Source organism: Carassius gibelio, chromosome A10 (genome assembly GCF_023724105.1).
Source record: "Carassius gibelio isolate Cgi1373 ecotype wild population from Czech Republic chromosome A10, carGib1.2-hapl.c, whole genome shotgun sequence".
Classification (NCBI taxonomy): Eukaryota; Metazoa; Chordata; class Actinopteri; order Cypriniformes; family Cyprinidae; genus Carassius; species Carassius gibelio.
Genome location: NC_068380.1, coordinates 12179959 through 12206819, shown reverse-complemented (window position 1 = coordinate 12206819; position 26861 = coordinate 12179959). Strand labels below are relative to the sequence as shown.

Here is a 26861-nt window from a genome sequence, read left to right as displayed (position 1 = left end):
AGACGCCTCAGGAGAAAGACGCGCTTAGCGTTTTCCATGCGTTTTTAGGCACGATATGTGAACGGCCCCTAAGGCGCTCGCTCACTCAGCACGCGCTGAAGGCTCGTTGCAAAATGTCTAATGCATTTAACAGACCAGAAATATAAGATCCTAAAATAACCAACAGGTCTGGTGTTTGGGTTGGATTCCCTGTAAGCTATAGTGTCTAAATGCTGCAGGGATAGTTTGCTGCGTGCATGTTTCTCCTTTTTTTCGTCTTTTCCCAGATAGTACTGACGCATATATCCCAGATATTCCCGCTGTTTTTTTTTTTTTTTTTTTTTTTTGTAATCCCGCTGGTGTACCCTGTCATGTTGCAGATGCGACATACCGTTGTTTTTTTATCCACCACTCTCTTGCCATCACCATTATAGCTTAAAGGGAATCCAAAGTGCACCCAAACACCAGACCTGTTGGTTATTGCAGGATCTTCTCATTTCTAGTCTGTTAAACGCATTGGCTATTTTGCAACGAGCCTTCAGCGTGTACTGAGTGAGCGAGCGCCTGCTGAGTAGCCTAACATAAACATATAAGATGGTGTTTTTTTCTTCTTCGGGAGTGTCAGGGGCGTTGCCTGTTACGTTGTTTGGGTTATTGGGCTACCTTGTTGAACGCATATCATTATATTTCTTTCTCTCTCTTTTTTTTTTTTTTTTCAAATATAATTAATTACTCCAACGAACCGTTCGGTATACATAATGCGTACCGCGTACCGAACCGAAAGCGTCGTACCGAACGGTTCAATACGAATACGCGTATCGTTACACCCCTAATATATATATATATATAGCGCAATTGTAAGTCACTTTGGATAAAAGCGTTAGCTAAATGAATAAATGTACAAAATAAAAAAACAACATAATGCTTGTAATATCTTGACACTTACTGAATTTATCATTTTTGTAGACTGAGTGCTGTGTGGGTTTAGTGTTCAAGAAGAACCAGGATATTGTTGATTATGATGCACATTCCCTTCTTTTCTCAGACAGTTTCTCATGTCTGTAGCCACAAGAGTTAAGCACTTTGACTGGTATTAGCAAGAAAAACACATTGACCTAGTTAGTGGGTGGATGTGAATAAAATGCTATATTAAAGAGGTTCATTCATTCAGCTAGTTAGACTACCGATGTTAAGCCATTATTATCAGCATTTTGTGATATCTAATGTTATAAAAGTATTTTATTCATGAATTTTTTAATTCATTGGTACTAGCATGTTGCTTCTGATGTCACGTTCCTTTAAATTATAATTCATGTGTGGTGGTCTATACTAAGACTATTTTATTTTGAGAAGATTTCTAAGCAATCCTTTCCAAGGCTAGTGATTTTTCACCTTGAAAAATAAGGATATTGTGTAGCCCTACAATGAAGCCGGAACTGATCCATATCGAGACCAGAATATCATCTTTTACTTGACCCAATACGTAAGCAGCTAGCAAGAACCCTAGCAACCACACAGAACAACCTAGAAACCACTTTACAGCCATAGCATCCAACAAGAACCACTCAGAACACCCTAGCAACTGCATTGCAACCCTAGCATGACAGAACATTAGCATCCACATACTGTAGCAACCACAGCACTGACTTAGACAACATTTACAACTGTATAATAACTCTAGCATCTGCCCACAACACCTTCACACTGACACCCTAACAACCACCCAGAACACCCTAGAAACTGCATAGCAACCCTAGAAACCACTCAGAACACCCTAGCAACCATGCAAACACCCTAGAAACTGTATACAAACCATAGGAACCACACACAACACTCTGGCAACAGCATGGCAACCCTAGTATCCACCCTGAAGACCATAGCAACCACTCAGAACACCCTAGTAACTACATAGTGACTATAGAATCCACCCAGAACATCCTAGCAACCTAAGAGCAACCTTAGCAACCATTGCAACCTCCCACAGACCATCATGGAATGGAGATGGACCGGAAATCTATAAATCTAGTTGAACAACCTGCAAATGTGTCAAAGAGTCCATCTTCTCGTAAGTTTGGTGAGTCACTCCTATTGTTTAAATGGATGTAGTTTAATTTCCTGTTTGAAGATGAGGAGGAAATGGATGGAGTCATGATGCAGGTGTGTTATTGGATCAACTCTCAGGAACACATTTCCTGTCTGCTGACAGGCATTTGACAGACTTCTAAATGTATGTCAGTCAAAACATGCTGCTAACACTTAAAGTGCCACGCTGGAGGATGTGTGATGACATCAGTCAAACGATCAGAGCACAGGACTTGACTGAATGCTGAATTCTTTATCGCTCATGTGTGGAACATGCTTCTGGTTTCCTGAATGAGATTTAACGACATTAGGTAAGCCCTTCAATATATACTTCAAGGATTGAAAATCCTTTGTTAGTTCAGAAAAAAGACAGATTTGGTTTCAAAATGAGGCATTCATATTGTCAAGCTTCATGTTTTGCATCTCATTGATCATTTTCAGACCTCAAAGTTGCAGGGATCTCTAATGTGTGCTGTTTTTTTTTTTCTTTTCTCAAATGACAGGTCTGTCATTTTATTTAAGCAAGACTAACACACCTCCTTCCATCAATAAGTGGGACATTTGAAATAGACCCCGGAGTGGACTCTCAGTGGACCTAGAGTGAATCAAGAGCAGCCAGATCTCAGAATATAGATTAATGTTAGATGAAGTACGGACTTGTCAGTATGCCTGCACACCCCGACAGAGCTCAGAGAGCACATCTGTCCAATACAGGCTTGCCTGTTGAGAATTACAGCAGCTCTGAGACCAGTTTGCTATGCAGTTAATAGATTAAGGGTAGAATGTCTTTTAAAAATAATAAAACATTATTACATTTTTTTTTTTTTACAAATTTAATATAATATAATATAATATAATATAATATAATATAATATAATATAATATAATATAATAAAAAGTGTAAAAACTTAAATAAAAATTGGCAACTAATTGAAATAATGAATAACTGTTGAAAACTGAAATTAAGGTTTAAGTAAATATACTAAAATTTAAATAAATATGAATCAAAGCTAAATATAAACATAGTTATATATTTACGTAGATTTTTACAAAATAAAATCATTATTAAAAAAAAAAAAAGCCAATTCAAAATATTAATAAATACTATAGCATTAATAAAACTAAAATAACACTGCCTGGAAATTAAAAAAAAAAAAAGATCAAAATGAAAAAAAAAAAAATGTATTGTTTATTTTATATATAATCATTTTTTATTTTTTTTAAATGAAGCCACATCAACAAATATCCCATCGATTTGCACATGCAGGCTATGATAGCTTTTGCTTTGTTTTTACATAATACATGGTTAATTAAAAGGTCCATATTTGTGGACCTATATCAATAAATGTAATGTTTGAAGGTAAGGATATTATTTGTTACATTTTGTGTGATAAAAATTTTTTTACACAGTTGCCACCATTTAATGCCTAGTGTAAAATCCAGGTCTTGAATCAAAACCTGATTGTGACAGAGACAGTGAGACAGTCAGAACCAAGTGACGAAGAAAAGACCAGCTTTTTCCTCAAAACACAAGGGCAGTGTCATGGCCCGAGATAATCCTCTATATTGGCTGCTCTAGTGACTCACTGGCTCCAATAAGCTCATTCCTGTCTGCCTTGGCCTCTTTAACCACTCCACGGCTCCAGACAAAGTCAGTGGGGTGACATTCTGTCCTAGATTTTGTGGTTATGTTGCAGGTTTATGGGATCCATACAGCAGTAATGTGTAATGTTTAACTCCGTTTAGGTCGCTGAGGGATCAAAAGACAGCTAAAATGTCTTGACTCGGTGTGCATCCAAATGATTATGAGAGAAACCAGAACTGTCTGCAGTTTAGGTTTAGTGGATTCTGCATATAGAACAGAGGTGTAGTAATCATCTCTTTCCTAATTAGACAGAACATTAGACAGAATGAGAGAGGACATTGTGTGTCCCGTTCTGTTCTGTTCGGCACTCTTGGGCCTTGCCCTCCAGACATATCTAATAGGAAAAGAGTGTAATTAAAAGAGAGAAAGAATGAATTTGGAAGTCTCTGAGATAAACGAGCTACACTTAGTAGTGATGAGGTGAGCAAGTGATTGAAAATGTTTGGCTTTTGATTCGTTCACAATATTTTTCTCATAAAGTGAAAAAGTTTACAGTTTACAGTCTCATAAGAGAGTGTTTTATAATAAGTGTTTTTTAAACTGGAAAATGGTAAAAAACAAAAAACAAAAAAATACCTCAAGATTATGAGCTATAAACTATCAATTCCTTGAACAATTGTGAGTTTAAAAATCATTATTAAGCTTTTTTTTATTCCATGGCAGCAGGAAAACAGAATTGGGAACAAATCAAGAATTTGTTTTTGAACAAATATTTGAAGTGAACAAAAATCGCTTTCTTTAGAGTGTGACTGATTTCTTGCCTTCAGACTCTAGCAGACTCCCTTCACTGAACAAGTTGCTGTTTTGAGATTTAGAGCAGAACGTTATTATGTTTAAAAATGTGAGACACAGGCTTGTGGAATAGATAAAAAACAAGCTCTTGAGATACAACTTTTAACTTAAACACCCATCATCTGGCACGTTTCCACTGAAAAACAATGGAAAAGCAGCATAATAGAAATTAAATAATGCTTTCTGTGTGAACGGGCCATAATTGTCTGCGATATTTTTGTTTTTTATTCCTGTTGCTTTCACTCTCTGTTGTCTCTTAGCAGATTTTTGCTTTGTTTAAAGTAAATGTCATTTGGATTAGTTATTTTAAATTATATATATATAAACATATATTAGAGATATTAATGTCCAAATACTTCTAGGGGCCACTGTATAAGTATAATAACATTGGCTTTCCCCCGTTTGTGATTTTAAAATCAAATAAGCTGCGATGCAAAAAGTTCCATTACTTTTTGAGAAAAACAGACTTTAGATGAGCGAGGGATTATAAATTAATGAATGTGGCGAGTTGTATTAATCTTCTCAACAGTCTGCCTGGAGTATTCCTCACTCGATACCTTCCAGACTCATTAACATCTCGGGTCTCATGTAATAAATGTGTTCAAATAGGCTCAAGTAGATTAGATATTATTATAGATTTTGTGCGGCGGTCCATATATTAAAATCCTTGCAGGTCAGCCAGCCCACTCAACACGGATTTCTGCGACAGTAACAGCGGGTGAAATATTCTCAAGCCGAATCAATCCAAAGTCAAGCGACAACTTCACCGACATCAATACAGAAAGTAGTAAGCAGACATAAGGGTATCACTTTGATCAGAGCGTTTGTGTGGCCTCATTCTGCCACGGATCCTGACAACCTGGAGGCGGAGGCAAGAAAGGACATGCCATGATTAGGTGTGCATCTGAGGCTAACCACACACACACACATACACCTCTCGCCGGTTTCTAACCAACATGACAGCTTGACATTGCACCTGGGTTCGATTCGTCTGGACCAGTTCCCAGACAAGTGTGAAGAAGAGAGACCGCACGGGAACTGAGACAAAGAGAGTTTGCAGCCCTCCTAGTAACCTTGTAAGCTGAAACGCTGCAGCTTCTACACATTTTGTAGTAGTGCTCAGCTGCTGCACGTACAGTATGATTTCCAATAAATGCACACTCTCATCCTCGGAGGTACTTCACACGGTTTGATGAGATTCAGTTGCCATGGAGACAGCTGAAAATGATTGATTGGCCAGCACCTGAAAAGTGCTCGCCGAAACTTCTAGATCAACCGGTTATTTTTAAAAAGCCCTGTGGGAAATCTCAGCATGAAGGATGTGGATCAAGAGAAAGTTTGCTACATCTACCACGTGAAATAAGCTGAAGGTCATAGTAAAAATACTGGCACAGTTAAAGACGGTTTTACCATTAGATGAAATTAGACCACAAAAGACATTTAGGGGATGAGTCCTCAATCACTAGACCAAACTGTAGCTTATAATTTTTGATAATGATGCTCTTTGTTTGTTGTTTACGACAATGTTTTAAAAGTTAAATATTTAGATCTCAGAGGTCTAACAGCACTCATCAATGTCAAACTGATTGGGATGGCCAATCAAATCAAAGATTGCAGTCTTTAGGTTTCACAGAAGCCGGACATGAATCCAGCACGAAGCTTGTGAGGAAACCTGTTTTATGATGAAGTGTAAATGACAAACAGTCCTGTGACATTTTGTCAGATTTCTGGATACCTTCAGATGACGTCGGTCCTCACCAGCGGTTTCTGTGGTTAAAAACAAAGTAATCATCAAGAGTTATTAGATATCAAATTAATATTTCTCCTTGGAGACGCGGCAAGGGCAGTCTTAAATGGATCTCACATTTAATTCTACTCCTTTTCCATCATCAGCTCGAGCTAGAGCTAGAAATGGAAATTATTTTTTCAAAGAGTGCAATTTTATTACTATACCTAACTCAGCTGATGACGTCAGCAATGTCAAGGTCACTGGTTCGATTCCAAAAAAAGAAAGAAAAAAGAAATGCTCTTTGAATGCACTGCGAGTTTGAAAGCCTGGCAAACGAATAAATGTACTTTGGAGGTCAAGTATCTTTTTTGGAGCGGCTCTGAGATTTCACTTCTCTGCCAGTTCGAATGAATCATTGTTCACTCCCTTGTACGCAGACATTAAGCAGATCCTCTCAGGACTGCGAGTCTATATCTCTCCGAAGGACGGAGACTGGACAGAAACAGAAAGGTGAAGTCTGAGAAACATTTCACACCACTACTCTCTGTTGACGAAGACAATGAGAAAGAAAGAGGACAACAAAGTTTGAGCTGCGTCAAGATCATGCGAACTGAACACGAAGGGCAACGAGTAAAGCCTCTCCTCAGTGGACAGTTACAGGTCATACATTAAGATGCGATTATATGTACGTTTTAAAAAGTCTGTACTTTTGGATGTAAAGATTCAGTATTAAGCATTCAAACGTTGGTGTAAATGCAGTTGCACTACAAGTAGTAAAGATACTGCTATTTTAAGCTCTGTTTACATGGAAATAAGCACTCTTATTGTTTGGAAACGGTTTCGATTACTGATGGATTGAAGTAGTGGATGAACTGCGATTTAATCACAGTATAACATCGCCCTCCAGTGGACATTTACACAAATCTTACATTCGCAATGCATCACTCATCTAAATAGCATCTGTGTCAAACTATCACTTCAATCCAAAACAATATCAAGAAGGGATGAGATGTAAAACGTTCTTACAAGAAAATGCCATTGTAAAAACTGTGTTATTAAAAAATTAAATATCTATATATAAAAGTCAATTAGATTGTCATTAAATAAAACACACTTAGAACCTTATTTCATTGGAATTTATTTAATCTAAAGCTTTTGCTTTTATACAAACATCTAAGACATAAGGGTTTCTTTCTTTTTACATAAATTAAATTTCAAATACACAGCAACACTTCGATTATATTGTCAGATTTTACTTTAAATTATTATTGCTAATTAAAAAACAACAACAAAAAAAGAAGCTCTCCTTCTGAAAGTCCATTAAGATGAGTTTAATCAGCTTTTCTCTCCTCAAAGAACATCTGTGACTATTAAATCTGCAAGAAATGTGGGTAATAAAATGTTAAATTCTGTACTAATAAGTTTCCATAAAAACTTATGAGAAGCTCTCAATATATTCCTATCTGAACAAGAACGCAGAACACACTAAAGACAAGGAAGAGATCGTACACAACCCTGATGTCAGGAAGGTCTTTTTACATGGCTTAACCCGCATATCCTGACTATGGCATACAGTTAATTATTGATTTGATCCTTTTTGGTAGGATTTAAAATGACAGTGACCAAAAATAATCCAGCGTAACCTTCTGAGATGCCCAACTGTCTTTGTACTTTCCTACATGAAAACGTTGCATTTACACATTTTATAAGCCAATTAGTTAATGCTGCAGACTATGAAAAAGAGGTCTCAGGTCAGATCCCAAGCAGTCCAGGAATTGCTGAGTTAGCGTGAACGCATTCCTGCTATGTCATTCTGTCCTTGAAAATCCAATAAGCAATCATTATCCATAAACTACAGATCATCTTCAGACAAACCGATGGTGATAGTGTGTGTACAGTACATAGAGCTCACATTTTACCTGTGGTAATTACATTGCAAAATGTTTCAGATCAACATAAACGTATAACTGCCTTCACACTTTCACTTCACATTTAATGACATGAGCGCCAGGGCGAGAGAATATAAGAGAGAGATCATGTGCAACAGCTTTCCGTGCCTTTGTGTCATTGTTGGTCAATGGGAAGATATTTCGCAGATACCCACGGGCCTGTCAGCCCAGCTGCACGTCCATGTCGATGGGACACAGCACGTATCTGGGGTCAAGTTTAGGTGTGAAGTCCCCAAAGTGTTTGGAAGCCTCGGACCCAAAAACATCAAGCACTTTTCTGTTCATCAGAGCAAACCTGGACAGAGAAATCAATAGCTTGATGAGTTCAAGAATTCATATGCATAATGAGAATTCTCATTCATATTTTCCATTAATACACACCTGCCCTTCGTCAACCGCAGTAGAAACTTCCAGTACGATGGTCTCAGATTTTGCACTTCCATAACCGCCTGAGAAATCCACCCAGGACATATGAAACAAAATCATTCGTTGTATTTTTTCCCTTGGTGTAAAAGTGTCCTTGGTATGCAGAAGATGCTTTTAGTTTGGGAGATTTTACAAACATTTTAAACTTACCGCTTGAAAACAGATGGCAGTGGAGATGGCATAGATTACGGTGTCAGCGTGAGGGAAGTACGGAAACCTGCCTGCCTCGATCCCTTTGAAATACATTGTCTAAAAAGACAGTCAACAGATTATTAGTAGACTATACATACACATATACCGTATTTTTCGGACTATAAGTCGCTCCTGAGCATAAGTCGCATTAGTCCAAAAATACGTCATGACGAGGAAATAAACATATATAAGTCGCACTGGACTATAAGTCGCATTTATTTAGAACCAAGAACCAAGAGAAAACATTACCGTCTACAGCCATGAGAGGGCGCTCCTTGTCTTCAGTGTTGACTACAGGAGCACTGAGCAGCATAGAGCGCCCTCTCGGGGCTGGAGACGGTAATGTTTTCTCTTGGTTAATTTCTCTTGGTTCATGTCAAATTAATTTTGATAAGCCGCACCTGACTATAAGTCGCAGGACCAGCCAAACTATGAAAAAAAGTGTGACTTACAGTCCGGAAAATACGGTATTATGTATACCTTTTTTTTTTTTTTTTTATTGCAACCCATATAGAAAATCTTTTTGAAATCAGAATATTTATTGAACCTTAATACAAGTATGAAAATGTTTTCCCCCCATGCATATTTACGAATCATATTTAATATGGCTTTTAATATAAGGCTTTTATGATCACATAATATATATTTAAAGTAACTAATATATAGAGGTAGTCAAAATACAGCTTCAATACTAATAAAGGATTAAACCTGGTTATAAAATGTCAATGTGTGTTTTCATTTGTTAGTAAATCATATTTAAAGGGACACATCACCCAAAAATGAAAAATTAGCCCATGATTTACTCACACTCAAGCCATCCTAGGTTTATACGGCTTTCTTCTTTCAGAATAATACATTTTGGAGTTATATTAAAAAATGTCCTGAGCTTTATAATAGCAGTGAACGAGAGAGAATTTGCTAGTCTCGTGAGAACCAAGTTTTGTTCACAGGCTCAAAGGAAGTAAAGTTTCCTCTGTTTAGCAAAGGAAAACCAGTCTTCTCTTGGCTTATATTGAAATCCTCCGACATTTTTCTTTACAAATCCTCGTTTTGGTCAGTAATGCTTCTTCACATGTCTAGTGTTATTGAATGAAGAGAATCATTACCTCCACCAGTTTGGAGAAGAGGTACATGGAGATGGAGGTGCTCTTGTAAAAGAACATCGAGATGCCAGCAAGAAAACCTGAAAAGATAAACGTAAAAAACGGTGAGCTGAGAACATCTAATGGCTGTGCAAAGGGAAAAAGAGTTCGAACCACTCTTTACCTGCTATGAGAGCATGGAGCTCGTCATCCAGGTTACGCACCCATCTCAGTAAACAGCTTGTGCCCTTTTAACAAATGGAAGGGAGATAGAGAGAGACAAATTTCACAACTGAAAAAAAATGTTACTGAGAAAGGTGAAGAATACAAATCCCCCTAAAAGCTGCAGAGGAACTTGCCATCTCATAGGAAAAACCAGCGCTGGATCTTAGTGGAGATGAAGTACCTTGTATATACTGACAAAAGATCCCAGGAAAGCCCCAAGCTGGAAGTTCTCTTTGTTGTAGAGCACCCAGAGCAGTCGAGAGGGTTTTGTAAAAGCCTGTCTGAACGCTGATGGAACCTTCAAACAGCACTGAATGAGGTAACCCACGCTGAACATTCGGATGAAACCCTTCAAAAACACAAAGCATCTCAGAAACTGCTCTGCAGAAAACATCTCACAGCTTCACATCAACTGTCAGTTAGTGAGCAAAGGGCACTGCTATATCAACAGAGCCTTTGACCCAGATAAACGCAACACATGTTTGCACTCTCATACTGTCTCTGACCCGTTCAAACACAAACGCTCAGAACTGACAGATGAGGGGTTTGAGAGACGGCAGGTTAGGAGGTCTCAGACTCTTACTTTAACACAGTAGGAGATGCAGTTGTCTTGATAGTGTTTGCAACATCTATGCCTGGGTCCATGTTTGCATCTAAAGGGGACACACACATAATGAATACAGACAATGTGTTATGAAGCAGGGGAACATTCATGCATGAAAATGAAGCCGGAACGTACATTAACTCCAAGTGTCAAATGCAACTCGGACACTATTTTTACCCACTATTGTTATTACATACATTAGGGGTCACAATTAAATAAATTAACACTTTACGTAGCAAGAAAACTTTAAATAGATTACATTTAAACTAAAGTGACATTAAAGAGATTTACAATATGCCAAATGATTTCTATTTTGAATAAAACGCTATTAATCCAAATGTACCACTGTTTCAATAGTTGTTAACACTGATAATAAGAAATGCTTCTTGAGCACCAAATCAGCATATTAGAAGGATTTCTGAAAGACACTGCAGGAGTGGAGTTATGATGCTGAAAATTCAGCTTTGCCATCATAGAAATAATTACATTTCAAAATGTAATAAAATAGAAAAAAACATATTTAAAATTTTAGTAATAAGTCACAATATTACTGTTTTTACTTTCAAAAATCGACCTAAACTTGTATTAAACTTTTGAATAAGTGTTGTGTAGCTTATATATAATTTCCTCCCAAATAATATATGTGGAGATTTGGATTTACATTTTATTACAGTGTAAAATAACATTGATCTCACATTTAATAAAAATGAAGTTACAATTATTATTTTTTTTTCATACTTAGAAAGCCCTAAAAATATGGTTATGGATAGAATACAATTTTCTATCACAAATACAATAGTCTTATATATTTGGCTATATTTGTCTCACTCACATAGAGTCTAGGAGTTTGCGTGTAAACGCTCTGATGCAGCTCCTCCTGGAGGCAGGCGTGTGCTCCGGTCTCTCATCCGGTGGCTGCGTGTCTCTCTCCGAACCCTGGCCATACGTCTGCTCAGCCACACAAGGGTGTGTTGGGATCTCCTCCTTGCCAACTATAAATCTGCAGCAGCCAGACACATAATCTCCTTTAACAGTCTGACACGAGCTGATTACGCTCTGAACAGAGTGTTTCCTAGGGCCTTAATGACAAATCCTTGGGAATTTAAGAACTACGGAAAGCCATGTAAATCGATAAATAAAACTTACTTTAAGGCAGAGAATGCAAAGCCATTCAGTCCATCTTTACATCTGAAGACAAAACCAGAAATTGGAAAGTTTAAAAGGGTCAGTGTTTGTAATTGAGCAACTAGGTTTTTATTTGTTCTGAAGAGTGTTCCTGTCCATCTCAATCCTGCTCCTGGAGGACCTCAGCAAGTCTTGGAGGAGCCTCTACTAATGAGTAATTGATGCGTTGAAGAAATAAAAAGATAACCATGACTGGCGTCCTTCAGGACCAGGATTGAGAGGCAGTAACCTGACAAACTGACCTGAAGAAAAACATGAAGAGAGATGCAGTCAAGCAGAAGAGAAGAACCTGGAACAAAAAAAAAATGGAAATTTTGAGACAGACATCACATGAAACTTTATGATCAGGTCAAGCTTAGTTCAAAGCAGGGAAACTAATGAAATTTTGACAGGAACAGAACCAGAAACTAAATAAATTGTATTTAGTTTCTTTTATTGTATAGTTCCGAACAGAATCGAAAATTTGAAATGGCCATTAACCGGTTAATAACGTTATTTTATCGTTCAATTTAATATTTGAAATTTCCTTTCAACCAATCACGGATTCCAGTAGTAGATCCTATGCAAATGTGACGCTGAAGCCAACGAGTGAAATGTCTGCTCAGCTGTGATCTCATCATAGCTAAGTCACAATGGCAATGCACCGCTCTTAGAGTTTATCTGAGGACATGTGAAATGAATTCAACAGATCACACACCTGCAGCGCTTCTGTGAATGGACAAAACAGAAAAACTATAGGATTACATAAAAATTAATCTAGGCATATATACTAAATATATTTCACTTAAAGCATATTGACAGATTAACCAAACGAAAAAAATAATTAAAAAGTGCTTAATTACGGTTAAAGAAACAAATAAAGTTACACTGCTCCGTTGTACAAAATGCTGCGTTCAACGTGACCGTGCCTCACTGTGCTGATAAAGCCGATGTGAAGGATGATGTTTTATGTCGATGAAAAGTTACAAACACTATATAATAAATGATATTTTAGCATCCAGATACGTCGGGAACATGGAAACATTTGGTTTCGTGCTGAATGAGAGAGGAAGTCATCAGCTTCAGCTTAAATTAATTTGTTTTTGGACAGACGTTTTTATAGCCTAAACTTTAGAGGATTTGTTTTGGAGATAATAACTAATAAATGTTTTTATAATTTTTGTTAACATTTTGCTTTAGACTACAGGTATTTTAGCCTTTATTATTTCAGAAAGAAATAGGGCTAATAAATGTGAGCCGGGAATTACGTTTTTTTTTTTTTACTCTCAAAATGCAATCTTATACATGTGCTTTTCTTTTTTTTTTTAAACAATGCAGCAAATATTTTTAATTATCTTAAAAATACTTTGATGTCTTTAAAGTGTTTATAGATTTTTTTTAGCTTATATTTGGGCAAAATCTAGAAAAGATGATGCTGTATTGGCTGTGACTAAGCGCTGTGGGTTATTGGATAACTTTAGATCTCTATTTTGTCCTTTTCTTTTTGAGTAAAGATAACGCTGCACTTTATTATTATTATATTATTATTATTATTAGGCAAATTATAGGCAAAGAATATCATTTTAAAAAATAAAATAACTGGTATTTCTTCCACCCGAACTTGTTTCGGAACAGTAATAATATCAGAGGAAAGCAGGAACAGGAACGTTAAAATTTTTACGTTAAATTTTTTTATGAATTTTTTTTCCATTTTCAAGCCCTGGTTCAAAGTAATGATGCTTTTCCAAGTATGTAAAGTGGGGCCGCATCATTAGCACTAAATGATCTCAGTGCATGATGTAATAACATTAGTTTGGGCTTAGTATTTTTGATTTTGTTTTCGAAAGTCTCTTATGCACAAAAAAAATATCTGCATTTATTTTATAAAAAATACAGTTAAAACATTAACATTGTGAAATATTATTACACTTAAAAATATATTATGAAAACAATATTTTGAAACCATGATTCTTCAATGAAAAGTTCAATAGAAGAGCATTTATTTGAAAACTAATCTTTTTTAACATTATAAATGTCTTTACTGTTACTTAGGATCAATTTAATGCCTCCTTGCTGGATAAAAAAAAAAAAAAAAAAAAAAACTTACTAACCCCAAGCATGAACTGTAACGTACCTCTCCATGTTTCATAGGCTTAACAAGACCCCTTGTGACAGCCATCCGGAAAATCGTCTCCGTCGCCTGGAAATGACACAGAACACTTCAGTTTAAAATCACCCGAGGTCTCCTTGAAATAAACAGTTCTGATCACAGCTTTCCAGAAAAAGTAACATAAGTGACAGATAACAGATGTGATGTTGACAACTGCCAGGAAACGGCCATGCAACTGTGAAAGAACTGTCAAGAAATAATGCAGCGGAACTGAAAAGCAGCAATGCTGAATCATCTTACCAGGTTCGCCATGTAAATTGTTAGGAGTCCTCTCCTGAATCAAAAAAGACAGAACTAATTGAGGTTTTGCTAAATCATTTTGCACTATTAGCCCAATTGTTCAGCATCACAGCAAGGACGGAAACTATAACAATAGCAATTTAAACAACTGTTCTAACTCTGTTTACAACACAGAGGAACAATATAACTGGAATCACATTCAGAACGTTTTCTTTTTTTTTTGGTGTTTTTCTTCTGTTGGTGTGGACATGAATATAGTTATTGTTGTAATTTTCATTCTTGGTGTCAATGGGCCTTAACTCTTTTCCATTAGAGTACATTTCCATATGCAAGTTCAAGTTAAATTTGGTTTAAGCTTTGGATAATTTGTATAAAATGCATAGAAAAGAAAGGCCACAGGCAATCAGTGATGAAATGTCCGGGCTAACCTGCTTTTCCGCTCTATTAGTATGGCGATGTATGAGGCTGGCAGTGCCGCCCCAAACCCAGCTGACCAGGAGTAGAAACGTCCCAACAGCTTCCTGATTAAAAAGTGAACAATGGAAAGATTAGCTGGTCATTTATAATCATAAGCTAATGGACATGCTTTCAACCGAGGACAATATCACGGTTGAATATGTGTCTCATTTAGAAGGGAATAAAATAATCCATAATCCTAATAATTCATTCACAAATTAGGTGAGTGGACCAGTCATGCAGAACGCCATTCATAAATCCCTGTGCATAATGTATTTGATGTGTCAAAGGTCTTTACAATCCTATTTGGACAGATATGTACGTAGACTTTAAACGGCTGATAAGGACAGGGATTCAAAGGTTGCTCGTGGTCGGACGGCTGCACACGTGGGGTGACAAATGTTTCCAAGAATTGCTTGTTAGCAGAATTTTGTTCAAATTACCGGAGAATGCAGAAAAACGCAATGTAGAGGCCTCCATTTGCGGTCAGGAAAGACGTGGATTGCAGGATCTCGGGAAGCAGCCTTTTCTTGTAATAATCTTTTTTCCTTCTCCTTAAAATGGCTGCAATCTGGAACTCAGAAAAATATCAATTGCATGTTAGGGAGATCCATTTCAGACTTTACTCAAGCTCTCGGTGCATTCGTTTTTTCTCGGTGTTAGAAAATGACATTGGCTGTAACTCACGCAACAGATATGTTTCTGTAAGTAGGAGTCTATGGTTTGTCACCCACTGACCGCTGACCTACTGTCTAATGACAGACTGAGCCGTAGTTTCTGCGAAACTATATCAGAGGCCAATTCTACAACAAAACATTTCAGGTGTTGCACAACTTTGAACTGCAGTTTTGTAAATGACACACATCCAAATTGGACACAATGATGATCCCTCTGTCAGATCTATAAAGACTGACAGCCAGTCATACACAAGTCATCACAGGCAAATAAATACAAGATTAACAACAACAGTCCATGGTTTGAGTCCATGAGCCTTTACTGTCCTTAAAAACAGTGCACAGTTAAATTTGGTTCTTCTGAGCAAAACTGGTAAAAGAATGCCACACACATTTTTTTAACTTATGCTATAAAATATAAAAATATAATGACAAATAACTGCTCATCGATGTTCAGTCAAAAGATCGGTTAACCTCATATTTTCTACTCTTAATTCACTCAACAGTTCTAGATTTGATTATTATGAATGGGATAGGTTTCAATAGCCTATACAATATATCAATAAATTAAACCAATACAAAATAATAATAATAATAATAAATAAATAAATAAAAATATTATATTATATATTATACATTTTGAAAAAAAAAATAATGTTCACGAATCTGACATTACTACCAAGTAGTTTTAATATGAGCCAGTGGAAATACATGTCAAATAAAACATCTCGTTTTAAATCTATTAGTAAGCTTCGGTTACGGTTCGGTTATGGTAAAGAGTTTCGGTTTAATGAGAATGACTGTGCAAATCTACTAGACAAACCAGGCAGTTTATCATCAAATTAAGTGCGACACGCATAACTTTAATTCACACCATTATTCAAAAGAACGAAACAAAAAGCAAAATTAAGTGTCATTTGACAGTTTCAAGACTATTATTACCAGCATCTCTCTGTCGGTTTGCTGACCGTGTCATCAGTCTAACGACATTTTGTTTTTACTTTGAATGCTAGAAAATGTAAAACACGACGGGTTGAGACCCACGTCTCTGTGTGTTTTTTTTTTAACTTATTTTCTCTCTAAATAACTTGTCAACTATCACGGGCCCTTGCATCGTCCTGCAGGACTCCGATGTAGCTGCCAGGCTAACGGCGTCCTTGCCCTGCTAAATAAACGGATAGATCCGCGCTGAGACACTCACCAGATACAGAGGAGCATATATCTTGAAGGAGACCTCCAGGGCGCCGGCTGTCACCTGCAGGGTGGAGAACGTACATGAGGGATTCCAAGTGTGTCCTAACTCATAGCAGCTGTGCGGTATGGACTTGCTGAGAGCAGCCATGTTTAGCAGCACCATACCGCGGGAGCGCGCGTCCGCTGTTTCTTGCAGGATCGCTCCCGATTGATGCGCGCTCCCGTTGAGGGTCAGATAATGGATTTTAGGAGGATTAACAGCTATGCCGTTACCGACAGTTATTGTTTCCACAGTAAATAGATTAATTTATAGATCATAAATAATTTAATTATATTGTAATTTGATATTAACCTCTATGCATTGCTTGAAATTCATCTTGAATAATTTAACAAATAAAGAAAGACACATATTGGCATCCCTGTAACTTAGCTAATAAACTTTCTATACATAATTCAAAAAAATATATAAACCAAAGTCATAAAACAAAACGTAAATTACCTTGTACATGCATTGCTACAATTCGATTTTGTTGATAAACATACAAAATATTAAGTTAGCAAATATATCTATCTGTCTGACATAAAATAAAACAATGTAATAAATACAATTGAATATATCATTATATTATGTAATACGACCTACACTAACCCACCCATAATTTACAAACGTATTTTTCATTCAAATAATATATATATTAGAGCTAAAGTGAAGTGCTCCAAAAACAACAGCAGAGGGCGATGGTGTAAAGTGCACACATCCTCATGTGGATGCTCTCTTTGTAATATTACTAAAACCACGGCGAGAAAAAAAAAATGGTTGTCAACACTTAATTGATATCAGTACGTCATTTCGAGGAAGAAAGGGGTGAATTAACAGCACAACAACGTCTACAAAAAAATGCTGCTGCAAGAATTCCCATCCCAGTACACGGTCATGCTGATGTAACTGCAGAAATAATAGCTGCAAGTTTAGCTAACTACTGTAATTACACTGATTTTTCTGAAAGAAAAATTGCAGTTATATACCATAAAAACCATTCTTTAAGTGAATTGGAGATAACCTGTCACAGTTTGTGCATAAATGTTGTAACTCCAAGTTTAATAAGCAAATTTAATGTTTTTAAGGAAGTCAAACTGTAACAATTATCCTACATTTTGCTGTACACCCAGCATTATTTAAAATAAATCACAAAGATGCTGACAGCTCAAGTGCCTTTATTGGGACCAGAATAACAGCTCAGAGCCACTCATTGTTAAAGTGGATGGCTTCTCCTTAAAAAAAAAAAAAACAAATACAAGAAGAATGGGGCTAGATATTAAATACACAACACTTGAAAAGCTAAGACGGTGAGACACACAGGTTAGTGATATCATTCATCCTCATCCCAGTCCTTCTTTCCTTGTGGAGCTTTGGGTCCACCAGCCGGCTTGGCCATTATAATCTGTGGGAGAGAAGCACACTTTATCAGACACTTACAGAGTAAAAGACAGGCAGTTGTGTGCAGTGCAATATCTGTGAGGAAAAAGTGCTTTTAATGCATGCGGCATGCAAGTAAATTGTGGCAAAAACACAAATGACATGCAAACCGTCAGAATTAAATAAATTAGTGAGCTTGTGAAGAAAACGAGATCTTAAACATAGTAGGTTTAGGAGACAACCATCATACTCATTACCTCTAATTGAAAAGTATCAAAACCATCAGAATGAATATTCATGACATTGGACCACAAAACCTTAGTCTGAAGTGTGAATTTTTCAAAATTTAGATTTATACAGCATCTGAAAGCTGAATAAATAAGCTGTCCATTGATGTATGGTTTATTAGGTTATTGTGAGGTAACGACAGGCTAGACTCATTCGTGGTGAATTTCCACACAGTGTTCATGCAACCCAGTTCCTCCAGGGGTTAGGCACTCCAAACAGTGGCGTGTTTTTGTGCACCTTTGCAATGATTTAGGATTTCTTATCAATGATGTGTATCAAATTTGTCTGGTTCCTCGTCCCAACCGTCTTTGTCCCAGTGTCCTTGCTGTTTGGGGGCTTTGGGTCCCCCTGCTGGCTTTGCCATAATGATCTGGCATATACACATCACATTATAAAACAGAAAGGAGGCGGCTAACAAAGCACCTATACTCCTAAATATGGACAGAATAAGAAACTGAATGATACAGAATTGAAAAGTGAAGAGCTAACCTGATCCACACGGAGGACAGTAATGGCTGCATTTGTGGCCAGTTTGATGCCCCAGTGCTTGACCAGGTATGGATCGAGGATACCAGCCTCCATCATGTCCCTCACTGCAGGACCCTCTCCCTGAATGGTTTAAAACAAATACTTAGTCATCAATTACACCCAAAAATGCATGATTTAGGGTCCTTCTTTCAGGTCTGCTGCCTCCTTTTCCCTCACCTCAATATCAAAGCCAGAGTTCTTGTTGCCCTCGTGATGGGCGGCATAGAGTTTGGAGATCAGCTCATTGCCCTTGACACCACAGTTTTCTGCCAGAGCACGAGGCAGTACTTCAAATGCCTCTGCGTACTTCTTGATGGCGTACTGCTCCAGGCCTGGGCAAGTCTTTAGAGGACATGCTCAAATTATTTACACTGTTCAGGTTGCGCCAACAGCAAAATGCAATTGGATTGATTTTCTTACTTCTCCATAGGAGGTGATGTGTTTCGCCAGCTCAATTTCAGTGGCACCGGCACCCGGACAAAGACGTGCATCCTGAGGGGAAATGGTTCTGTTTGGTCATGATTGTCATGATTTAAAAGTGTTTTTGGGGTGGAGTTTTAAAGTAGCTTACCCTGACAAGGACTTTAAAGGTGTTAACTCCATCGTCGATGGCACGCTCAATGTCATCCATCAGGTTGTCTGTGGACCCACGAATTACTAAAGTAGAGATGGACCCATCCTCTTTATCTAGAAATAAAAGGATTGAGATGCCATGAGCTGTCTGGATACATCACTGCCAGACAGCATCAAGAAAAAAGGCACAAAGACATCTATCTACATGATATGTTGGTAAGATATTAACAAAATAAAAAAGTGAAAGTGAAAAAGTGAAAGTGATGTGACATTCAGCCAAGTTTGGTGACCCATACTCAGAATTCGTGCTCTGCATTTAACCCAACCCAAAGTGGGCACACACACACACACACACACACACACACTCTCAGAGCAGTGGGCAGCCATTTATGCTGCAGCACCCGGGGAGAAGTTGGGGGTTCGGTGCCTTGCTCAAGGGCACCTCAGTTGTGGTATTGCCGGCCCGAGATTCGAACCCACAACCCTAGGGTTAGGAGTCAAACTCTCTAACCACTAGGCCACGACTTCAAAATAATTTTCATGGTTACAGACAACTGTTTTCAATTTAATTGTATTTGGAAATTTAATTTATTCCAGTGATTGCAAAGCTGAATTTTAAATTTTCAGAATTTTCTGATTTGATGCTTTTTCTCTTTATTGTCACTTTTGATTACTTTAGTGCATCGTTACTGAAAATAATTGTTCATTTATTTTTTAAACATTTCTTGGAATCTTACTGGCCCCAAACTTTTGAACAGTGGTGTAGATACATATTTTATGCACATGAAAACATACATGAGTAATGTGTTAAATTTTCCTTACCATGTTTAAATACCACAACCTGCGTATCTCCAACCTCGGACAGATACACACCGTTACAGTGTCCCATCTCTTCTGGGGTCGGGGGAGTCTGTTTACCCAGAGAAAAAAAACAAAAAAAACAACACAACATAATGATGTCATCTAGCTTGTCACCAACTCACAAAGTGCCACTAGTAAAACTCTAAAAAAACTCACCAGTCTGGGCAATGCTGTGGCTCCCACAGTTTTGCATAGTCTTCTGAGGTCCCACTTTGAATTCAACCTGGGTGAACAGCATTCATAAATATCAGATGTGTCACTTTTACTCTCATTTAACAAGCCAACACATAAAAAACACTGAAAAATCAAACAGTACAAAGACAAAAAAAAGAAGGGATCTGCCTCTGTCATACCTCACCACCATGAGCTTGTACTTGTTGGCGTAATGAAGGGCCATATCAGCAACTTTGCCCCCAGTCACAACCACACTGGCCCCTGAATCAGCGATAGACTTCACCTGGGCCTCCATCAGGTCCTCTTCTCCTTTACTGAAATTCACGAGCTCCTCTGCATTCTTTATAAGTACTGTTCCCTACAAAACATCAAAAAGAAAAATTGAAGGAAGACAGTCCAAAAAAGCAAAGGAGAACGTTTTTTTACATAACACAAAGGAAATACTATTTCAACCCATAGACACATTTAATCCAATTCACTGAGCATTTCCCTACCTTTGTTTCAGTAACCATGCAGTCAAACGGACAGGAGAACACTGCTATCTTTGCGTCTTTCACTGATGTGATGTTTCCTTCAGTCTCTTTCTTAAATACCATCCCATGAAGCATCGTAGAAGAGTTCAGTCCACAGCCCTACAAAAGAAAGAGAAATAAAGAACTGAAACTGACCCACAGACACGCATTCATTTCATTTAAAACAAAGCCGAAATTCAATGTCACTTTGTACTTACCAAAATTTTGCACACTCTGACATTATCGACGTTGAAATTGCCGGACTCGGGGAAGATAGAGACTGAAAAATAAGTAATAATAAGAATAACATTATTCAAATGAGACCTCATCACAAAATGAAACTGAATTTTCCCGGAGTACATAGAAGCAGTCATGCCTTACCACAGGCCTGTGCGATAAGGTTGGCCAGGAAGTCCTCATTGCCGTACTGTTTGCTCATGATGGCCGAGCGGATCATGGCTGTGACCTCATCCAGATCATGCAGGTTCTTGGCAGACGTACAGACGCAATCGGGGAGAATCTCCAGAGCTTTCTTACATGCCATCTCATAGCCCTCAATCACCTGGGAGAAACAATTAACATCATCAACAGCTCAGGAAAATATGTCATTCATAAGGCAAATCATTTATATAGCAGGTCTCAACATTAATTAATCATACAATTTAACCCTCATATTGCACTCGGGTCTGATACATAATGAAATGCTAATTAAATGCTTAGTTGTAGCATGGGAAACCAAACTTTGGGTCCAAAGAAAACTTTGGTTTTTAGATATAGATATAACCATACATTGCAAACCTCTTTCCTGACAGTGGCATACTGCATAAGTGGCGTAAATTACTGACCTCTGAAACAGACAGGCCCATTCTCAGCAGCTCCTCTGCAAGCTCCAGCAGAGCACCAGCAAACACAAGCACAAAGTTTGTGCCATCGCCTACTTCCTGCTCTTGCATGTGGGATGCCATCACGATCATTTTGGCTGCCGGGTGCTGAACCTTGAGGGAAGGAAAGAAAAGAGAAAAAGAGAGACGTTCAAAACTAAATAAAGAAAGAGAGACATATTTTTCCAAATGATAGGCATTCATTCATGTTTTTATCACAATTGCTATTATCTACCTCCAGCTCTCTGAGAATGGTGGCAGCATCATTTGTGACAAAGAGTTTCTCCAAGTGGTTGATGACCATTTTGTTCATGCCTGTACAGAATTAAGTGATCACGTGAAGTCCAGTGATGTCACTAAAAAGGCCTAATATATCATAGCGGACAAAAAAGCCTCACCATTGGGTCCGTATGCAGTTCTTGTGGTCTGTGCCAGTTCTTTGCATGCCTGGATGTTCCTGTAAACAGCCTCCTCAAGACCCGAATAGTGCTGATTGTGGAAAACAAATGGCAAACATAAGACAAAAGTCACTTTTATATTTTGAAAACGTAAAACATTTGTGGCTGGTTAGTGGCTTAAATATTAAAAATTGTGTAACATGGTTGTTGAAAAATATTTTTCAAAATTAAATACTAGGCAACGAGTGACCAGCCGTTTAAGCATGCATTTCCACAATATAATAAACTGAGACAATTTTGCATATATACATCATGCAGAATCAGACACCGTTACTAGTGTATACACACACACACACACACACACACACACACACACAGTAATAATACATTGGATTAGATCAACCAGAAAGAACCAGGAGTAGTAGTAATGTTATTTGCTGATACAATGAGGTTTATCAAAACTGCATTTGTCAGAGCTATGAGAATGAATATCTATTTTTTTAAATCTAAAATGCTTCAAATTGAGAACCGTTACAAAATTAATTAATTGGGAATAAAAATTAAAAAAAAGTACGAATGGGGAACTGCCCTTTTATGGGAAACTCTATTCTTGATTGTTCAATTAGTCATATTATTTTTACAGACGTTAAATAAAACAGTACATTTAAATAGCTGGGACTCTAACGTTACAGTTTACCAAAATCAACTTCCTAGTTCCTTTCTAGATTTCCAACAGTGTGAGTGATGGAGGGGTCTTCAGCTAACATGCTAACGTTTTTCTTTCATTCATTCTAATCAAATCCAATCACTGTCAAACCCTAGACAGATTTAATTTAGACCTAATGGTAATGGCTTCGTACAACATATTATTCTTCAGCTGTAGTGCTTGTTGCTTTTACTAGTAACTTAACGTTAGTCGGACGGGATGAGGCCCGTGTTCTAGAAACCTCTATGTAGAGTCACTGTGTGCGCTCTAAAAAACACCACAGCACGAGCAGAACAATGCTTCAACAGCCCTACCTTCGCACCATCCTTTAACATCTGAGCAAATCCCGGAGCTTTGGGGACGTGAAGTGCCATTTTGACCAGATAAGAGAGATATTGGACTGATGCTGGATGAGGCTGCAGCGCACGAGAAGCATGCAGCTATGAAAGAACAGGCGCTGCTGCAGAGAGCAGAAACACGGATTACTGGTCCAGACAGGCGAGAGAGTAGAGCGCCGATTGAGTCGATTGATCCCCACCCAATTACAGAAAAGCTCTATTACAGTTTTTCTCAGTCGCTTTGGTACATTTCTCGAATCAAACTCACAATTTGCAAAACAGTAAGTGCATTTCTCAAAACAACTCGTACAAATAGCAAAACAACATGGATTTCTTGCAAAAGCCACTCTCTTACTCAAAATCCTTAATTCATCTCTCAAAAGCAAATATCTGTGTCAATGAACATGTCAGTGCCATCAGAATGACAAGTCCTTGTGTCATAGTTTACGGATAAGACAGTCAAATTGTTTAGTCATGTTGTCAATATAACAGTTTACTCTGGAGGGATGCTCTGATGTAAACTATAGCAACATTTTGGATGACAGTTACTGTATTGAACAGTATGCCATATGCTTATGTATGCCATATAAACATTTCAAAAGTACACATTTACACATTACTGTATGTGAGGTATTGACTGAAAGAGACTGGATTGAATTCCCAGTTACACTTTTACTAGTGGTCTGGCCAAAAAAAAAAAAAAAAACCTTTACAATGTCATTGTGATATAGAAAAGGAAAAAGAAATATGGGCACAAAGATGAAAATAAGTCAATTGTCAGAATGTGTAACTCTTGTGTTGTCCTCTGTCTATACAGTATAAGCTTTCTAACTGAAGATTCATGAGATAGCTATTTCAGAGAAATGGTTTATCATTGGTTTATCATCTACATTCTCTTCATTAGTCAAGATTCACTTGCACAATTCATGCCAAATTGACAAAAAGTCTAATAATAATGTGTAAAAAAATAAATAAAAAAGTGTGCTTGGCAGTTTATGACAACTAGATTAACCATTTTGCATTTAATGACTTATACGATGAACTAAAGACCCAATGTTTTGGGGGGTAAGACTATTGCACAGAAAACTATATAATACATTTTGAGCAACATGACATTAGCAACTGATAATGTAGGAAACAACAGAGAATTGTACATAATCATTTGCATGGATGTACCAAAGCATTTGCAACTTGTTCAAAGAAATGAGAAACTGCTTTTTTGATGTGCACAAGTGACACAATGATGTGAGAATTGAACAGGTAGTTTTGAGAATTTCAATTCTGATCTGAGAAATGTACCAAAGTGACTGAGACAAACTGTAATATTTATTTATTTATTTATGAGTACTTAATCAGTTTTTCCTTAGTCAAATTAATTTATAAATTACACACACACACACACACACACACACACACACACACACACACACACACACACACACACACACACACACACATATATATATTATACATTTAGCTGATGCTTTTATCCAGTGACCTACAAAAGAGGAACAAAGATATTCATCAAATAACATTTTATTTTATTCTATATAAATAAAATAATTTATATGTATTTATTCATTATTCAATGTGTGTTTAAATATACTTTTAATTGAAAAGCAATTTCTTATTTTAAATTCAGTAAATACATTTAAATGTACAACTATTTTGATATACCTTATGTATGTTGTTAAATATTAATATAACTTTAAATAATCAACAATCAAATTAATTGTTAAAACTAGTTTGAGACAAATGAATATAGTAATTTATTCTACTGTATTGATTTATTATTCTATTGTTTATAAATCTTTTATTTAGTCTACATTATTTTAAATATCTTTATATATATATATATATATATATATATATTTTTATATATATATATTTTTATATATTTTTTTTAATGTATTTTAAGTTTTTTTCTGTGTGTATTTCTTTTGCAATCAATTTGATGTACACAGCTCGGAATGCTTGCACTAATGATTATTATTTTGCAATAAAAGAAACCTAACAGTGTGATTTGTAACACAAACCACAACCCTGAATCATCTTGTAAAGAAAGCACAAAACAACTTCAAAAACCAAAGCTTTGCATTGTTCTCTTGAATGTATGGATGACTCAAAGCTGATTGGAGAGATAGACATTGTTCTAGCGTAAAGTCATGCCATCGGAGCCATTTAATTGTGGAGTCTGGCTGGCACAAAGAGAATCACAGTGCCACTCTGACAGCCTCCTGGTGAAGAACTATTACTTTGGCTGTGTTTGTGAACCTGCATTTGGCTTCTCAGTGTACACTACGAAGACTACGAGACTTTTTACAGTATAAACAGGAAAGAAGATCGACAGGATTCTCAATGGAGTTTCTACAGCTCTGTGTCTTTTGCTGAGCAACTCTTGAGGCTTGAGAATCTAAATTTTAACTGACAGTTTTCTGCGAATAAGTTTTTATTGTCAGGTAAGGGGTTTTACTGTCTCATCTAATCATATGTAACAAATTACACCTATCAAATTATGCTTTTTGCTTTAACAAAGTAAAGTAACAGTAACCAACACTTTATAGCCTTTTTAACAAGTTGTAGCCTTTTTTGTGACACTTACATTGGGGTTGTGTCTTCTGTAATGTTCAGTAAAAAAAAAAAAAAACTAATAAAGTATAGTAAGTATACATATAATATTACTATAAACATACACAAATATGATTTCACAACTCATTTCAACACTAAGAAACACTGTGCAGCTGATACAGAAGTATGATCTCATTTGCTGGCTGCAAAGGGAATTTTCTCCAATTGTTTAATCCCTGATGCAACTTTGGGCACATGATGAAACCTATTCATGACCCCTGAAAGGCTGCTGATCTCTTACATCTAAAGCATAAAATCCACCCATTTAATCCAGATCTGTTCTTTTCCTAGGAATAAATGATCACCTCAACTAGACGAGTGTCTGCAGATAAACCTGAAGTACAAATCGCTTTCAGTCTCGACGAAACCTCAGGTAACACATCTTGTAAGGATAAGTAGATTATTATTTTAGGAGTTTACACGCTTGTAACAAAGACACTGTGATCGAGAGACTAAAATAGAGTTGTGTTCCCCCGCTCCGCACGGTCCGTACGATGCATGACTTCTACCAAAATGGCAACAAGCAAAACCCACCTAAAGCCTCTCATGTGGGATCAATTCAGCTTTTACCATCCTTAACAAAGAAACAGGTGCCCTCTCTATTTTAGTTGATCTCTGGCATCTTAAAAACAAAATACACCTAGCCACAAAGTCAACAGCGCTGTCAAAGTGTTTTACAGCTATTCGGGCAAATGCTTTGATGGCAGCTGCTGCCTGGGCATTGCAGCATCAGGTTTCTGTTTTAATACCTCAGTGCTGCATGATTCACTCATTTGCTTTTAGAACACTGGCCTAAATTTAAAAGCATTTAATACTTCACGCTTTGCAGAAACATTGCCCTGCTTTTTCTTTTTCCCAAAAGTGGAGCATAAATAGAGTCCTACACATAAACATGCTACACTCAGCACTCCTTCCAATAATTCCATCCTTCTCTTTTCTTTTCTTCTCTTCTCT

General features: G+C 37.1%; 3 protein-coding genes across 4 annotated transcripts in view; 1 reads left to right on the top strand and 2 right to left on the bottom strand.

Annotated features, from left to right (window-relative positions):
• Positions 1-7349: 7349 nt before the first annotated feature.
• Positions 7350-16816, bottom strand: LOC128021193 (transmembrane protein 135). Its single transcript, XM_052608220.1, has 15 exons — positions 16611-16816; positions 15179-15306; positions 14708-14800; positions 14280-14313; positions 14004-14069; positions 12133-12179; positions 11852-11893; positions 11538-11705; positions 10685-10754; positions 10283-10450; positions 10061-10124; positions 9901-9977; positions 8753-8851; positions 8558-8625; positions 7350-8471 (listed from the first exon to the last, which is right to left on the bottom strand). The coding sequence occupies exons 1-15, from the start codon at positions 16764-16766 to the stop codon at positions 8339-8341; spliced, it is 1413 nt and encodes a 470-aa protein (XP_052464180.1). The 5' UTR covers positions 16767-16816; the 3' UTR covers positions 7350-8338.
• A 985-nt stretch (positions 16817-17801) lies between these two features.
• LOC128021192 (T-complex protein 1 subunit theta-like) lies at positions 17802-23424 on the bottom strand. 2 transcript variants are annotated; one of them, XM_052608218.1, is made up of 16 exons: positions 23256-23424; positions 22236-22326; positions 22073-22152; positions 21802-21951; positions 21338-21518; positions 21175-21236; positions 20939-21076; positions 20624-20802; positions 20427-20493; positions 20232-20319; positions 19408-19523; positions 19257-19328; positions 19014-19178; positions 18798-18917; positions 18546-18678; positions 17802-18045 (listed from the first exon to the last, which is right to left on the bottom strand). In XM_052608218.1, the coding sequence occupies exons 1-15, from the start codon at positions 23313-23315 to the stop codon at positions 18571-18573; spliced, it is 1677 nt and encodes a 558-aa protein (XP_052464178.1). In that variant the 5' UTR covers positions 23316-23424; the 3' UTR covers positions 17802-18045; positions 18546-18570. The 2 variants fall into 2 exon arrangements, with proteins under 2 accessions (XP_052464178.1, XP_052464179.1); XM_052608219.1 differs by lacking the exon at positions 18546-18678.
• A 2119-nt stretch (positions 23425-25543) lies between these two features.
• The window catches only part of LOC128021667 (MAP3K7 C-terminal-like protein), a 7159-nt gene continuing 5841 nt past the window's right edge, over positions 25544-26861 (top strand). The window contains exons 1-2 of the mRNA XM_052608980.1: positions 25544-25738; positions 26199-26280. Of these exons, the coding sequence (XP_052464940.1) occupies positions 26205-26280 (76 nt within the window). The 5' untranslated portion in view covers positions 25544-25738; positions 26199-26204. The remainder of the gene's footprint in view (positions 25739-26198; positions 26281-26861) is intronic.